This window comes from Saccostrea echinata, unplaced genomic scaffold, assembly GCF_033153115.1.
Source record: "Saccostrea echinata isolate AGI-Se365-2 ecotype Australia unplaced genomic scaffold, CSIRO_AGI_Sech_v1 ptg000030l, whole genome shotgun sequence".
Taxonomy (NCBI): domain Eukaryota; kingdom Metazoa; phylum Mollusca; class Bivalvia; order Ostreida; family Ostreidae; genus Saccostrea; species Saccostrea echinata.
Window position 1 is genome coordinate 28983487 of NW_026889779.1, and position 16922 is coordinate 29000408.

At 33.6% G+C, this 16922-nt stretch overlaps 1 protein-coding gene across 1 annotated transcript; it reads right to left on the minus strand.

The window, feature by feature from the left end:
• Positions 1-7110: 7110 nt before the first annotated feature.
• On the minus strand, positions 7111-13745 carry LOC133196671 (uncharacterized). The gene is made up of 3 exons (XM_061332530.1): positions 13535-13745; positions 11489-11647; positions 7111-7944 (listed from the first exon to the last, which is right to left on the minus strand). The coding sequence occupies exons 1-3, from the start codon at positions 13743-13745 to the stop codon at positions 7559-7561; spliced, it is 756 nt and encodes a 251-aa protein (XP_061188514.1). The 3' UTR covers positions 7111-7558.
• Between the last annotated feature and the right edge of the window lie 3177 nt (positions 13746-16922).

Here is a 16922-nt window from a genome sequence, read left to right on the forward strand (position 1 = left end):
TGACGTTGCACTTCCACAGCATTCAACATTTGTGAAGTCAAAATAAAACGTATACTTTAACCTTTTGACCCCCTGTTCGTGTTATGGTGTTTGAATCCCGTAGCTTTCCTCACAATTTATAAACAAAATACAATCATGTTGAATGTAAATTTCAGTAAATATAAGAAATGAAAAGAGTCTGAATGACACAAATACCCCCACTGACAAGTTTTGAATACCGGTATACGAAAGTCTAAGAATGTGAAAATAAAACTAGGTGAAAATGGCACAAAAATATCAAACTGCTGCTTTTGTTTTCATATTAACATAATAAAGCTGCTTGGAATTCAGGTGATCAAAGTAAAAGCAAAGAAATAACAACAAGAGGCCCAGGGGCCACATCACTTACCTGAGCACTCTGGCTAGGAAAAAGCAGAAATCAGTTCAGTCTTGAAAAGTTTTGATATAAAAGTGGTTCGAGGGGGTGGGTGGGTGTTGATTTGAACTTGAATCTATACTTCAAATGGATGCTTTTGAATTAATATGACAAATAATGGCTATGCTGTTCTTAAGAAGACAATTTTTATTGAAATATCATTTGTATTCCTTTGTATAACTATGATCCCCTGTTATGGCCGCTCTATTCTCCTGGGGGTGATGATTTAAACAAAATTTGAATCTACATTACCCGAGGATGCTTCCATTTATTAAATATGACTAAAATTATGGCTTTAATGTTCTTGAGAAGAAGATTTTAAAAGGCTATTTTCTATGTATTCCTATGTAAAACTTTGATTGCCCATTGTGGCCCCACCCTACCCCCAGGGGTCATGATTGGAACAAATTTGAATCTGCACTACCTGAGGATGCTTCCCTATAAATATGACCAATCATGGCTTTGCTGTTCTTGAGAAGAAGATTTTTAAAGAGTTTTCCTATATATTCCTATGTAAAACTTTGATCGCCCATTGTTGCCCCACCCTACCCCTTGGGGGGTCATGATTGGAACAAACTTGAACCTACACTACTTGAGGATGCTTCCATATAAATATGATCAATCATGGCTTTGTTGTTCTTGAGAAGATTTTTAAAGATTTTTCCTATGTAAACTTTGATCGCCCATTGTGGCCCTACCCTACCCCTGGGGGTCATGATTGGAACAAATTTGAATCTACACTACCTGAGGATGCTTCCCTTTAAATATGACCAATCATGGCTTTGCTGTTGTTGAGAGGAAGATTTTTAAAAAGTTTTCTTATATATTCCTATATAAAACTTTGATCACCCATTGTGGCCCCAACCTAACCCCCAGGGGTCATGATTGGAACAAATTTGAATCTACACTACCTGAGGATGCTTCCCTATAAATATGACCAATCATGGCTTTGCTGTTCTTGAGAAGAAGATTTTTAAAGAGTTTTCCTATATATTCCTATGTAAAACTTAGATCGCCCATTGTTGCCCCACCCTAACCCCGGGGGTCATAATTTAAACAAATTTGAATCTACACTACCTGAAGATGCTTCCATATAAGTTTCATATTTTAAAGCACAGTGGTTCTTGAGAAGAAGATTTTTAAATGATGCCATTAATTTTTCACGAATTCATGATTATCTCCCCTTGGAAGAAGGCATGGCCCTTCATTTGAACAAACTTGAATCCCCTTTACCCAAGGATACTCTGTGGCAAGTTTGGTTGAAATTGGCCCAGTGGTTCTTGAGAAGAAGATGAAAATGTGAAAAGTTTACGACAACAATGACAACGACAGACAACGTACAAATTTTGATCAGAAAAGCTCACTTGAGCCTTCAGCTGAGCTAAAAACGTGGGCCACATTAGCACCTTAGTTAGTAAGGACATTGAAAAGCATATAAAAACTACAAAACTGGTCACAACCTACCATCCAAGCAAGGGGGGGGGGGGGGGGGGCATGACGTTGATCAACTTTGAATCTACACTACAATGTAACTGAGGATTTAGACTGGCCTTTTCTTTGACTAATCAAGGCATGAGAATTTAAATTTTTTTCCCTTTATCTGTTTATAACTTTATATTTCTATGTATATGTCTGTTCTTCTTTTATGGCTCAGCCCTACTCCAAGGGAGCATGTTTTGGACAAATTAGAACCTGCACTACCCGAATATACTTTTGTATAAATAAGACTTATAATGGCTTGGCTGTTCTTGAGACAAAATAATCTTCCTTTATAATCCTAAGTAAACTAAGAACACTGAATCACATTGAGATGCACATGAAATGAAAACTGTGGCATGAAAAAAATTCAATTTCAAGCTTTAATTAATTTGTTCTTTTTTTCTATTTAAAGCCAACTTCGAGCCCCTCTTGTGGCCCCGTCCTACCCCTGGCAGAATATGATATGAACAAACTTAAATTTAGAGTATGTATTGAAGCTTTCACATAAGTTTCATCTTTTCTTGCCCAGTGGTTCTTGAGAAGAAGATTTTTAAAAGATGCAACTTTCATGAATTCTTTATTATCTCCCCTTGAAAGAGGGCATGGCACTTCCTGTGAACAAATTTGAATCCTCTTTACCCAAGGATGCTTTGTGGCAAGTTTGGATGAAATTGGCCTGGTGGTTTTTTGAGAAGAAGTCGAAAATGTGAAAAGTTTACAGAAGACAGATGACAGACGACAGACGGACACCCTTTGATCAGAAAACCTCACTTGAGCCTTCTGCTCAGGTGAGCTATAAACATAATCATATACAAATAAACTAGTCAATAATATAACTAATTAAACCTACAAGATTCATTTATGAACAATGTGAAAAATGCCAATGTTTAACTCTGATGAAAGATTTACATAGCACACTAGTTATTGTATTGCTTCTCTATATCTTTCTGTATCTTTTTTTTTCTATTTTTCTCTTGTGAATGCAACTTTGATACCCTATTGCAGCCTAATTAACCCTCGGGCTCCTCTTGGCCCAAATCTTGACTTAAGCACTTTAAATCTAAACTGTTTGGTACAAATATGCTCATTAATATGACATATCAATCGACCCTGTCATAATATAGAAGGAAAATTTTTTTATAAAATATTTTCCTATCTGGGGTCATGATTTGAACAAACTTGAATTTACATTACATGCCATGCGATGCGAATGACGCTTATTATTAACAATTTCTTTGCCTTGGATCATGAGAAGAGATTGCAATTTTAAGATATTTCCTACAAATTCTCAATAAAACTTTGATCATATATACTGTAGATTCAACCTAGTGCCCATTGGATCCATGATTTGAAGAAATTTGATTATACACTACCTGGGGGTGCTCGCATATTGAGAAATTTTTTTTAAAATAATGTTTCCTATATAATCTCAACTAAAACTTTGATCTTTTCTGGTGGTCCCACATGAACCTGGGAACCATGATCTTAAGAAACTTCGCTTGAAATTAAATGACCTTGAATGTTGGCTTGCAATATTTGCATATATTACTATCATTTATCATGACCCTCCTCTTCTTTATAAAAAGCTTTGAAAAGATTTTCTTTCCTCTAAAACTTTGTTATCTTATTGTGATCCCCTCCCCAACTGGACTATATATTTTAAACAAACTTGAATCTATCTCATATGTGGATGCAAACTTGCATGACTAATTTTCCCTGCTCTTCTTTTCAAGAAGCTTTGAAAATTTTTTTTCCTATATATTAACTCCCATGTAAAACTTTGATCGTAAATTTGTTGTAGCCCATTCCTAACACCAGGGGGACAAGAAGAAAATTTTTCTTCCTCTACATAATTACTTGTATTTCCATGTAAACTGTATGTGGGCCCATCCTTTACTCTTGGGGGTCATGATTCAAACAAACTTGAAACTGTACTATCTGAGGGTGCTTCTCTATTTTAAAATAATCAATAATCATGGCCTTCCTTATTTATAATAAATAATAAAATACTTAATAAAAATTTACCTTTTACATGTTTTAAATTATAGTCCCCTTTACCTAGCAAAGAACTGATGAAAATATGAACTTTAATTGACACAATTAAGTGACTAAAATCTAAGATAATTAGGGAGTGTACAGGTATTTTGAGCTTAATCATGAGCAATCTTAAGGAATATCATAAAAAATGCAATATATATATTACCCTTGTCTAGTTGTCTTCACTTTATAAAGTTGATCATCTTTCAACTCATAGCCTAAACTTTGCTTTCTGATGATGCGTTTCTGGTTGCTGGAAGATGATGCTGGGTATTTTTTGGTAGAGAGGTAATCTCTAACATTGTAGAGAGCCTCCATGATACCTAGAGGGTTTTTGCAGTAATCTTAAGAAACCAACTGAGACAACTGTTTTCTACCCTTGAAAGTCATGTGATAAATAATTAAATTTTAATTGGATCAAAAAATATAATGTTTACCAACAATTTGCAATTGTTATGAAAACACAAAGGATACTGGGAGCTACAAGCCTGTCAACAAAGTCAAGTCTACCCCCAATTCACATAAATGTTGTTTTAACAACACTGGGTTTTGGGATTTTTGGTAGGTGATATAGTGTACAGTCTACCTGTCATTACCTGGTCATCCAGTCACTGTGACCCTCTACTTTTCTCTTTAAAGCCAGTGTATGCAAATTTTTCAAATGTGATATACAAATGTGCAAGTATATAAGTTTATCTTGGTAAGAAAAATAACTCAAAAAGGGGAAAATGAATTAAGAACTATATAATGTATGATCAACGAAAAAATTGATAATTTCTATTATACAATTCATTTCGTGGAGGGTTCTAAATCAGGGGGGAGGGTCTTAATCTGTGGAATATCTCCTTTTGAGCTGGTGATTTTTCTTTGGGAGATGTGTCTTTATCAATAATATATGAATAATGTTAGGTAAAACAGAAGCTTGTAGTATGTGATGTAAAAGTAAAATTATCCCTAAGAAAAAACAAAAAAAAAACATTTAGATTCAACAGTGTTTGAAAAACTTTGAAACATACTCAATTTTTGAAAGGTAAACGAAAATTAGGACTGAAATTACCAATTACATTTGACTTTGTTGAGAGTATGCAATTAAAAACAAAAGCCAAGCAAAAGTCTAACATATGTACATAATAGTTAATTGTCCTTTGATAATCAAAGAAAGGTAAAATTTAAGAGGACTCCAAAGAGTTCATGTCTGGTTATATGATCTATGTGAATATTTTTAAAGGCTAGGTGCATTTAGGTAGTAAATAGATTTACAATAATTTATACATAATTAAACTGTAAAGTAATTTAAATCAGCTGGAAAAGATTATAAGAGAACTGTTTTGACAGTAATCATGATTTTTGTCCAAAGTTGGTGTTATTACATGAGCCCAGTTCAGCTGTAGGAACAGGTTACAGGGTTACCCGAAGCGGCTCGTTTTCAGATACGGCGAACAATTCATTCGTCAATTTCAATATAAATATATATAACTGTTAAAACTATTCTGTAAAACTATTGCTATGGTCATATTAAGATAAAAATATTTAATAACTTACCTTTACTGGAAAGTATGCAGCACGCTGTATGCTTGGTAGTCGGTAAGATTTCGGCAACCATTTTTCATTCTTTTTGTTTACAAAGTTTTTTTTTTATAATTTCGCTCAGCAACCCATTCATAGCCATAATGTCCCAAACTTCAAGCACTCTAGTACTGAGTACTGCATATGTATCTTTCACAAAAGAAATTTGTAAAATCAAATAGTTTCCGACATCTTCGGACAATCATCCACCTCCCAAGTACTTTCATTTTCATTTTCGTTTATTCAGCTAGCCTTACTTTTTGTTTCGTAGACAAGGAAAGACAGTTGAATGAATAAATAAAAAAATAAATCAAATTCTATATCATTTATTAAACATATTCGGGTAAAAAAGACACTAAACAATCAAATGTACTGAAGGCGGACCTTTTCTTATAGGCGCAGGCCGGACCTTATATGATATCGTATTAGGTCCCCCCGGACCTTTAAACGAGGCGGACCAAATATTATGCGACACCGGTCGGCAGGGGATGCTCACTCCTCCATGGCACCTGATCCCACCTCTGATGTTTGGAGGTCCGTGTTTGCTCTGCTCCTATTTTGTATTGTATAATGGACTTTTGAGCTTGAATACTGTTCGTTATCTTCATATATTTCATTGGATGGACTATGAGCTTGAGTGCTATTCGTTATCTCTATATTTCATTACATCTGATTACTTGTGATTACTCTAGATTACATTCTGTTTTAAAAAGCTTTTTTTCTTATGAATTTTTGTTTAATGTTCGGGAAAGAAACAGATTTTTTAACAGTTTTTTATACATGTATTTTAAAATCAATGTTCATTTTGCACACTTTTTAATTGCATTTAATATCATTCACATTTTAGATTTTGGGAAAAAAAAGTTTGGTTACATGTCCATAGATGGTTTATCTGATCATTTGATTTCTGTCTCATATATAAGTGCATATTTCTGTTTCTGTTGAAAAAAACAAAACAAATATACCACTAAATCATCCCATCAAATTAGACCTTACAATTACATTAGAGATATAAGGATTCAACAAAGAACTGTTATATATTTAATTGACCATGTTAATATTAGTGATTAACGTTTTAATGAAACTACCTATTGTTCTAGATATTTTTACTAGAACAAACAATTTGACTAGGCAAATAGCGATAGTTCATTGGTATCATACCCAAGCTGACCAAACTAAAGTACACCTGTATTTTACTGTTAATTCAACTTTTTTTTTGTGAAGCAAACTAAGTAATGACTTTAGAAATAATGACATCACTAAGGTACATACTTAAAAAATCAGTTGTATAGTTAAAGATTTATAGGGAAAACAGTGTTACATACATGTTGAAACAGAAAGTCAAACTTTGAAATTAACCTTTATTCATTTTCCTCAGTATGTGTGTCTTAGTCACACTAGGCAAATTGCTAAGCTGCTAAAAGCATTTTGAAAATGACCATTTAATATAACTAGTAGCTGAGAGGATTCACTCAAAGTATGGTCAATGGACTTGATAATAAATATACCTAAAGGCAAGAATAGAAGATAAAGCTATATATATAGCTTATAAATATAATAATTTTTGCGCATAAACAAAATTGCAGACTGAACAATATTCATGAACATCATCAATGAATATGATTTTATGCACTTCTTTTTTACCATTGTAATGATAAAGTAATCAAAATGTAATCATGATTACAAGACTTTTCAGGGTAATCGATTATGTTACAATTACTTGTAATCAGAGAATTGGTTACTGATAATCATGATTACACAGCAAATTGTAATCGATTACAGCTGATTACGATTAGTAATTATGATTACCCCATCACTCACTGTTGTATTTTATTTTATTTTATATCATTGGTGAGCAACTCTTTCCCTAAATCTTAAAGTTCTCGAGTAAAGTTTCATAGTTAATCAATGTATCAAAGTATTTACTTTTGTTAGAGTAAATGTCTTTCGGAAGAATCAAAGAGAAATAACATCTTATGTAATAAGATGTAATGATATCCGGTCAGATGGAAGAAGTATTCTTATTGAATTCAAATTCAGTGCTATAATATATAGAAAGAATCAGGCATTGCTTTCGTTACTAAATCGCTGATTGGAATTGTCTTCAAACGGATTGTTGTTCCTAGGATAATCTGTAGGAGCATTAGGAGCCGGGTGTTGGGTTTCGTTAGAAGTCCCATAGTTATGTTGATGGCCACCCCCATCATTTCTCAAAAGATGATACGGAGGTGGAGCTTCGTTGTTCAATAACATCTCATCCAGCAAACGGCGTAACTTTGCAAGAAAGTATGTAATGACAGAGGCTTGCATAAATAAGGCCACTCCCGTAATGATCAAGGAATATGGCGTCTGTGTTCTGCATGTGGCGAACGTATATCCAGACTCGTGTCTCTTCGCTAGGATGTATATCACAATGTAGTCCACAATAAAACCGAATGTTACAAAAACTGAAAATATGAAATATATGGAGATAACGAACAGTATTCAAGCTCATAAGTCCATTAAACAATACAAAATAGTAGCAGAGCAAACACGGACATATTATTATTAAATGAAATAAGACTGCACTCTCCAGTATTCTTTGTCAGTTCTTAAAAACAATAAATGATTTAATATTATTAATTTTTAGCTATGAGTTTATTAGTCGATCCAGTCACTCAAGTATCAGCTTCCATTTGATCAGGTAACAAATAACAATATTTTGCAAAAACAATAAATGATTTAATATAAATTTTAAGTTATTTGACGATTGTTCTATCCCATAACCAGCGTGCAAAAAAAATTGATATGTTTTTCAGAAGAAATTTCTTTTCAAGACTTATTGAATATACGATAAAAGTTCAAATAAAACACATACCCAACAGACTTTAATTTCAGGATTTTAATACAGGACACATTGCTGTTAAGAATAATGCCTCAGGTTTGTTTCACAGAGTTGAAGGGGTAATGAAGATTGTAAAAGATATAATTATGTATTTTCATATATACATGTACCCCCCACCCATCCACCCCTTCCGGCCTAAGTCACAATTTAATTGCAAGTTATCACACACAGAAACGGAGGTTACTTTTCAGTCCCTCTCTCCTCATACTCAACATGCTTTATTTGTGGAATGTTACTCCCTGAAACCCATATATTAGCAAATACGTCATACGTCTCATAAGCATACGTTATCATACATAATGTACTGCTTTCTATATAAATGCTTTTCTGAAGGTTTATTTATGCACCCATGGTTGAAATGTATGAGATATTTTGAATCCATGAGGTCTGTCGTATGTGTGGATGAATCAAAATTTCTTAAGTACAACATGGTTAAAAACTGTTGTGAAAGAAACATTGTTAAGTCAATTTACACAAGAATGGTTTATGAACATAGAAAATTCATCTAAATGTTTAAATTATAGGACTTTTAAGAACAGTTTTGGGCGAGAAATGTACCTAAGAAACTCCCAAAAGATTTATGAATTATATTAACACACTGTAACCACAGACTTCCAATCGAAGTTGGTAGATGGACTGATACTGATAGATCTTTAAGAGTATGTAATTCATGTAATAAAAGCACTCTAGGTGACGAATTCTATCATGTAATGGAGTGTACCTTTTTCATCATTACGTATGAAACTTATTGATAATATTTTTCTAATGTAAATACTTATAAATTTGAAAACCTTATGTCCACCACAGATGTAGACTCATTGATAAAGCTGTCTTTGTTTGTTAAAAAGATATTGGCATGTTTTCAGTAATGATCTTCTTTTTTATATATACACTAGACAAAATTGCTAACGCACCACTTATTATTCTTATCTGGGAATTGATCATTTTCCTGATTGGTACTAGTATATAAAATATGCCATCTTTTCCAAAACAGTTGGATTGACAAATGTCTTGTTATCATGTCAAGACCCTTACAGGACCTCCTTGTCCGAAAACCAATTTCCCGACGTGCACTGCGCACGTTTTTGCCATGATATGAAGTTCGTGATTACCGATGGTGGTCCGTGACGTTGCGACGGGAGCAGTCTCCCACTTTACAAACAAATGATATACCCTGATTGACTACCATATCGCTTAGTAGCCATCCAGTGCCTTGGTGTCCCTACCAAATCCACCCAACTTCCGGTTCCCCTAATTTTGTGGAACAATCTTGATATTATTGTGTCGTGCTTACTTAATGCCGTCGATATCTATTGTAAACATTTTTATGATCGTTAATTCATTTGCAACAATTTTTCACCAGAGAAATGCATAATCTTTGAATTGTTTTAATTTTTCACAAATTTCTTCAAAGGAACCCCCTGCAGACACCATACTGGCTGCCTTAGCACGCTCTTCTAGAGTCAAAAGCTGCATACGATGTAACTTTTTTCCTGAGTTTTTAATTAGTTTAAACATAAAGAACACACCACAAAGAAAAAATTAGAAATTTATTCCACCAAAAAAGTATGGATATGATTTTTAATTTTTTCTATGAAGTGGTTACGCTTCAGTAAACATTGTTATTATTTACCAGTTGAAATATTTAAATGTCTCATTTTTTATTAAAGTAACATACTTATATATTTAAAAAAAAATCATAAACAAGTTTTGAAAAGAAAAATGTTAATTTATTTAGGTGGTGCGTTAGCAATGTTGTCTAGTGTATACTACTCTTCCTTACTTGACCTGATATTCTGTATATATGTAAATGTGTTCATGTACCTCATGTAGCATTGTATGGTTTGAGAGTAATAAACAAACAAAAAGCTAATGTTGCAAGCATGACTGCGGATGTGATCGGACAGACACAGGATACCTGGGTGACTCGAGAGACTAATACATGTAAATTAAACTCATAGCAGTATTTCGCTGTTCGAATGGCTTGAAGCAAAGATTCAAGCCCTTATGACTTGCTAAGTTAATATTATTACATTTACATATTTTTGCCCTGTTCGAGTCGTATTCTTTACTAGCTGGGTTTATGAGATTGATAACTGTTTGTTAAATGTGTCACAAATTTTCTCTCCCTTTTGTTCAGATGTCTTGCCTAGTGGACAGTAATGTTGCAGTAACTAAAGATCTAAAGATTAACACTGGAAATTTCCTTAAAAAAAAGCATAAAAGTGTAGAACAAGACTCAAAAAGGTCCATGATAGCGATGAAACTTACTCATATAAAAATATGTAGAAATATATATATTTTAAGCAACAGCAACATTAATTATCAAATTTTAAGCATCCGAGTTAGTCATAACTTGGGTCTAAGGATGGTTCAAATAGGGAAGCAACGTTTACTTTTTACATTTTCAACTCCTTCAGAAAGAAAAAGAATTTCATTTACGCTTCATATAAAGCATTCATTTTTGAGATACCGGTACATGTGTTCAAATTTAAGAACTCTCTAAGGAAAATGATTAATAAGAAGTGAAACAACAGTGGCGCCATCCTTAGAACAACACACTGAGATTCTTTTGAAAGCAAAATTTATTCAAATGCTGTTGAATATTTCTTATAGATTCAAATTGTTTGTGTGCATTTTTCGCTCCGAGAATTTTTCAAATCAGAATCCACCTGGTATAAGGGATAATGTGTGCATACGGCATAGAAAAAATGTAGAAAATATTTAAGTAAGATAACAATTTTCATGTTTCCTGCTGTGTGTCGCAAATATAGAGATAAAGATCAATAACATATCAACTGTCTCCTCCATTTGTTTCATCTATTCTAGCAGCTAAATAGTTTTAAGAGTTGCCTTGGAAAACTGTTAACAAGTTGTTTTCTTCAAACAAAGTTTTTAATATTTTTTAAAAATTTAAAAATGCTATTTTTTTTTACATTTATTCATTATTTCATACTTTCCATCTGTAATGGTTTTTGCAGGTACAAATCTTAAGAGGAGCAAAGTTTCACACTGACAGGAAATAATAACGAAGAAAATATAGTGAAGGTTACTATATTTGTAAATCTATCTACTTATCTAAGAGGAAAATTCTACAGAATACATACACGAATAAGCCTGTAGTACAATAGATATCAGTGCCATCTTAGCTGTTCCCTTGTTTTTTCTAGCCGCACATTGTGTGGAGAACAATCCTAAAAGGTTCAACAGAACAGCAAGACTGGCGTGGAATTCATTGGCCACTTTTCTGGGGTATAAAGCATCACCTTTCAAAGGAAAAAAAGGAATCGTTAAATTGGAAAATGTTTCATTCTCTTTAGTCTTTGAAATTTAACGTGAACTAGATTTTTTCCATTTCTTCCCACAAATTATGGGGCACAATCTTATGTTTTGTACAATATCTGCGTAATAGATCATTTTAGACACATTTTAGTGAAAAGTACTCTGTTTATTATCCTATTTAACCCATTCTTCTCGGGAAGAAGATGTAATATATAAAAAGTGGTCAAATCTTAGATATTTTTTTTTCAAACACCGTCTGTTTAATTATTAGTATATTTTAAAATTTACATTCACAATGAAAAAAATGCAAATATTCACACACAAAACGAAGGTTAGTTTTCTCTACCTCTACTCAAATTGAGCATGTTTCCAATTGTGGAATGTCATTTACTGAAAGCCATATACTTGTTAATATGACATAATATATCGTTGAAATGAAATCAGAAATTTAAAAAAAAAAACATATTTCAAGCAGTGCCGTTCGAATTGTCCTTGATTTGATGAATACACCCAAATAAACATCCGTTATCAGATAAAATGCAAAACAATATGAGGCTCCATTAACATGTATTTGTTAGATCTATATTCTGTGATATAGGAAAATAATTTCTTATCCGATTTCAATTATCAGATTTTAGTTAGAAAAAGAGGCCCATCGACAACATCGCTCGCCTGAGAACATTGACTAGGAAAAAGCACAAACCAGTTCAGTATTGAAAAGTTTACTTAGGGGTGCATGGAATGGGGGGCAAACCTGAATTTTACACTAACTAAGGATGCTTCCATATCAATATAACTAATGGCTTTGTATTTCTAGAGAAGATGATTTTTAAAGATTTTTAAAAAGATTTTTCCTATATATTCCTTTGTAAAATTTTTATCCCCATTGTGGCTCCTCCCTATGCCCGGGGGTAATGATTTAAACAAACTTGAATCTACGCTACCTGAGGATGCTTCAATATTAATATGACTAATCATGACTCTGCTGATTTTGAACAGGAGATTTTTAAAGATTTTTTTTCCATATTATTCTTATGTTAAACTTTGATCCCTGATTGTGGCCCCACCCTACCCCGGGGGTCATCATTTGAACAAATATGAATCTACATTATCTGAGGATATTTCAACATCAATATGACTAATCCTGGTTTTGCTGTTCTTGAGAAGAAGATTTTTAAAGATTTTTTCCTACGCACTCCTATGTAAAACTTTTATCCTCCATTGTGGCCCAACCCAACCCCTGGGGCCGGGTCACCATTTGAACAAATATGAATCTACACTACCTGAAGATGCTTCCATATCAATATAACTATACATGGCTTTGCTGTTCTTGGGAAGAAAAATTTTAAAGATTTTTTTCTTTATACTCTATATCCCCCATTGTGGTCCCCACCTACCCCGTGGGTCATCATTTGAACAAACTTGAATCTACACTATGTATAGAAGCTGTCAAACGTTTTTGGCCCAGTAGTTCTGGAGAAGTCGAATATGTAAAAAGACGGACGGACAACAGACAAAATGCTCACTTGAGCTTTCAGCTCAGGTGAGCTAGAACAGGATGTTCTAGATGACACCAAAGTCTGTATTTCTATTACAGAAAATCATTTTTGAATTCAAAAGCTCTATTTTCTGATGTCAAAAGAATCATTTTGTGATTACAGAAAATTATATACTGATATAACAAATTTCATTTCTTTATAGCAGTATTCTTTTTATTTAAAAAAATGCTTTTAAAATACTAAAACTGCGCCTCATAAAAATAAGGCCAAAACCTCTGATTCTAAAATTAACATTTTCTATATTGAAGAGAGAGCATTGAAGACAATGCCGATTCAATGCTTTCTCGTAAAATCTATTCAAAATAAACATACCCTGATAAGCAAGACTAGGAGAATCTTCATATATAGTTTTAGTTATGCACCCTTCGTTTGTGCATCTCATAACATAAAAAAGACCAGCATTGGTACTATTATACTCCCCGGTAGAACTGTCATCTTGAACGGTTCTCATCCACCCCGGGGTTAAGACTCCTACTATGTGGACTAAAAACGCCAAAAACACAATAACAGTTACACACGCCATTGTGGTTAATAAAACACGTCCACAGCATGTGATAAAAGTACATGTATCGCTAATCTCTACTTTCGGTTTGTGAACGATGTTAACACAATTTGTTGTGTTGGGCATGCACAACACAATTTTATAATGGAAATCTTCAAGGTATCAAAAACTTGCATTTAACTTTTAAGTTAAATGATAAAGTATTGTTGTATATAAATTCTTTGTGTGTCCTTACTCTAGCTCCAATTTATAATGTTTGTGTATATGTATCACGTACATGTAAGAAGAGTTTTATAATTCTGAATTTTTTGTCTATTTGACAATATTTGATTGTGATAAGGATAATCATAATTAGGAACTCTATCATTGAACAATTTAATCTGCACTACACGAGGATGCTTACAAATACATATCAAACAGTCTAACTGTGATGCTTACATATACATATCAAACAGACTATCATACATATCAAACAGACTAACTGTGATGCTAACAAATACATGTCAAACAGACTTACTGTGGTCCTTCTGTTCTTAAAAATTATTAAAGATTTTTCCTATAAACTCTGATGTAAAATTGTTAGCCTTATTAAGATTATGAAAGATTTTTCTTATATATTCTTATGTAAAACTGTGTTAATTGTGGCAACGCCCTGGCTAAATACACCTTTTTTTAGATGCTTCTATATAAATACATTTAATATTTAAGCCCTGCTTTCATCGAGAAATGTGATGTTTGCAGACTTTTTTTTTCTTAAGACCATCTTATGTGGACCAATTCCTGCCCCAGAACTCATGATTCGAACAAATTGGAATCTACTATACATGACTTCTCAGGTGCTTGTTTATAAGATACTAATCATGGGCCTGTTGTTATTAAGCAGATTTTAAAAGATATTCCCATTATTTATACAGAGAAAATGACACAAAACTCAGTAAAGAATTTATACTTATTTATTGTGGCGAGTATTGGCCGTGGCACAAGAAAATACAAACATTGTGGGATGCCATTTCAACTGGGCAATCCCACCAAATTCAAACTTCATGTGTGTTTCAAAGTCTAACCGTCCCGGGTTTACCGCGGAGGGTCAGCACACATACAAACTGTTCAAAATCAACATACAAACTGTTCAAAATCAAAGTCATATCTCAAACTTCAAATATCAAGCATATCAACTTCATATATCAAATCTTGTACATAATATATCAAATATCTCAAACTTGATAGATCAAACATCTCAAACTTCAAATATCAAACTTTTTCATATTTCAAAGTTGTACTATATATTACAGCTCTAAAGTATATATCACTGTCACCAAGAGTAAGCTTATTAGCTTAGTTTACACTAGCATTAGCATATCAACAAGGTGACAGTTCAGTACAAGTTTCACACAAATATTCAGTTATCAGTTGACTTGGTGTGCGCAGATGCTTCACTCTAAAGAGTTCTCCTTCAGAAAGTGCCACGACAATTACCTTTAAAGTTCAAACTATCAATCCTTTAATAGATTGTATGCTACCAATTCAGTTTATAAACGATAGTAAATTTGGTCCGAGTTTGCAACACTATTGCGTTCTGACGTTAGCATACTGCACAGAGATAGTTGAATGCACGTTCCGCACAAACGTTTCAGCTGGCAATGGACTTGATGCGGCAAATTCTTCACGTTCACTTTTCCTTTAGAAGGTACCGGGATGGTTTTCTGTATAGGTACAAGGTATTCATCTCGGACGTCAAGATCACAGCTGTTTCACTGCAAAATAAAGCAAAAACCAAGCAGCAGAAAATCCTACCTTACTAGAAAACAAAAAATTCTAATAAAGGTGGTGGGAGGGAGGGTTAAAATTACAAAGCAAAAATTAGATGTATTTTTTGCAAGCATTTGTTGTGCGTCTTTACCTTTGAAAGGTTCAGCAGAAAGGAATGTGAAGAACAAACCCGACCCGTTATATAGATACTTGCTGTGTCATCCAAGCCCGACTCTTAAAAGCCAATGTATAAGGGACCTATATACTAGTATGTAGGTCCCTGCAAATATACTTTTCTCGTAAAATAAAGGCATCTATTTTGTATACACAAATATATGCTATTATTTATACACAGAAAATGACACAAAACTCAGTAAAGAATTTATACTTATTTATTGTGGCGAGTATTGGCCGTGGCACAAGAAAATACAAACATTGTGGGATGCCATTTCAACTGGGCAATCCCACCAAATTCAAACTTCATGTGTGTTTCAAAGTCTAACCGTCCCGGGTTTACCGCGGAGGGTCAGCACACATACAAACTGTTCAAAATCAACATACAAACTGTTCAAAATCAAAGTCATATCTCAAACTTCAAATATCAAGCATATCAACTTCATATATCAAATCTTGTACATAATATATCAAATATCTCAAACTTGATAGATCAAACATCTCAAACTTCAAATATCAAACTTTTTCATATTTCAAAGTTGTACTATATATTACAGCTCTAAAGTATATATCACTGTCACCAAGAGTAAGCTTATTAGCTTAGTTTACACTAGCATTAGCATATCAACAAGGTGACAGTTCAGTACAAGTTTCACACAAATATTCAGTTATCAGTTGACTTGATGTGCGCAGACGCCACATGGCTGCAAGCTGGCACAGATTGCAGTCACCCCACACATTGGGGGAAGCAAAAACAAGTCAACTGTTCCACGACCAATACTGCCCAAGACCCCCCTTCCCGCTGGGTACTTACACACGTGTTAATCCTTCAGCAGACTGGGAATAAATTTTGAATTTTCCTCTATTAAGAAAGGTGCTATAACAAATTAAGTAATAAAAACTTGCCAATGAAATATGTGGAGCAGAGCAAACATGTGCACAGACCTCTAAAACACAGAGGTGGGATCAGGTGCCATGGAGGAGTGAGCATCCTCTGCCGACCGGTCACACCCGCCGTGTGCTTCTTGTCATGACCGGGATATAACAGGAAAATCTATTCCCTATATGCTTAATAAAGCTTTGGTCTTGTAGAAAGAAACTTCCCTACTATATCCTGCTTCACAGATGTATATGCCACTTTGCAATGCATTTACATAAAGTTTACCATTGCTTGTTAATTTTGTTTTGAATTGTCTATTAGCCAAGACAAGTTTTATATACATGGTTGTAACTAATCAAAACAAATATCCGGAGATTTATAACCAAATAGGGGGA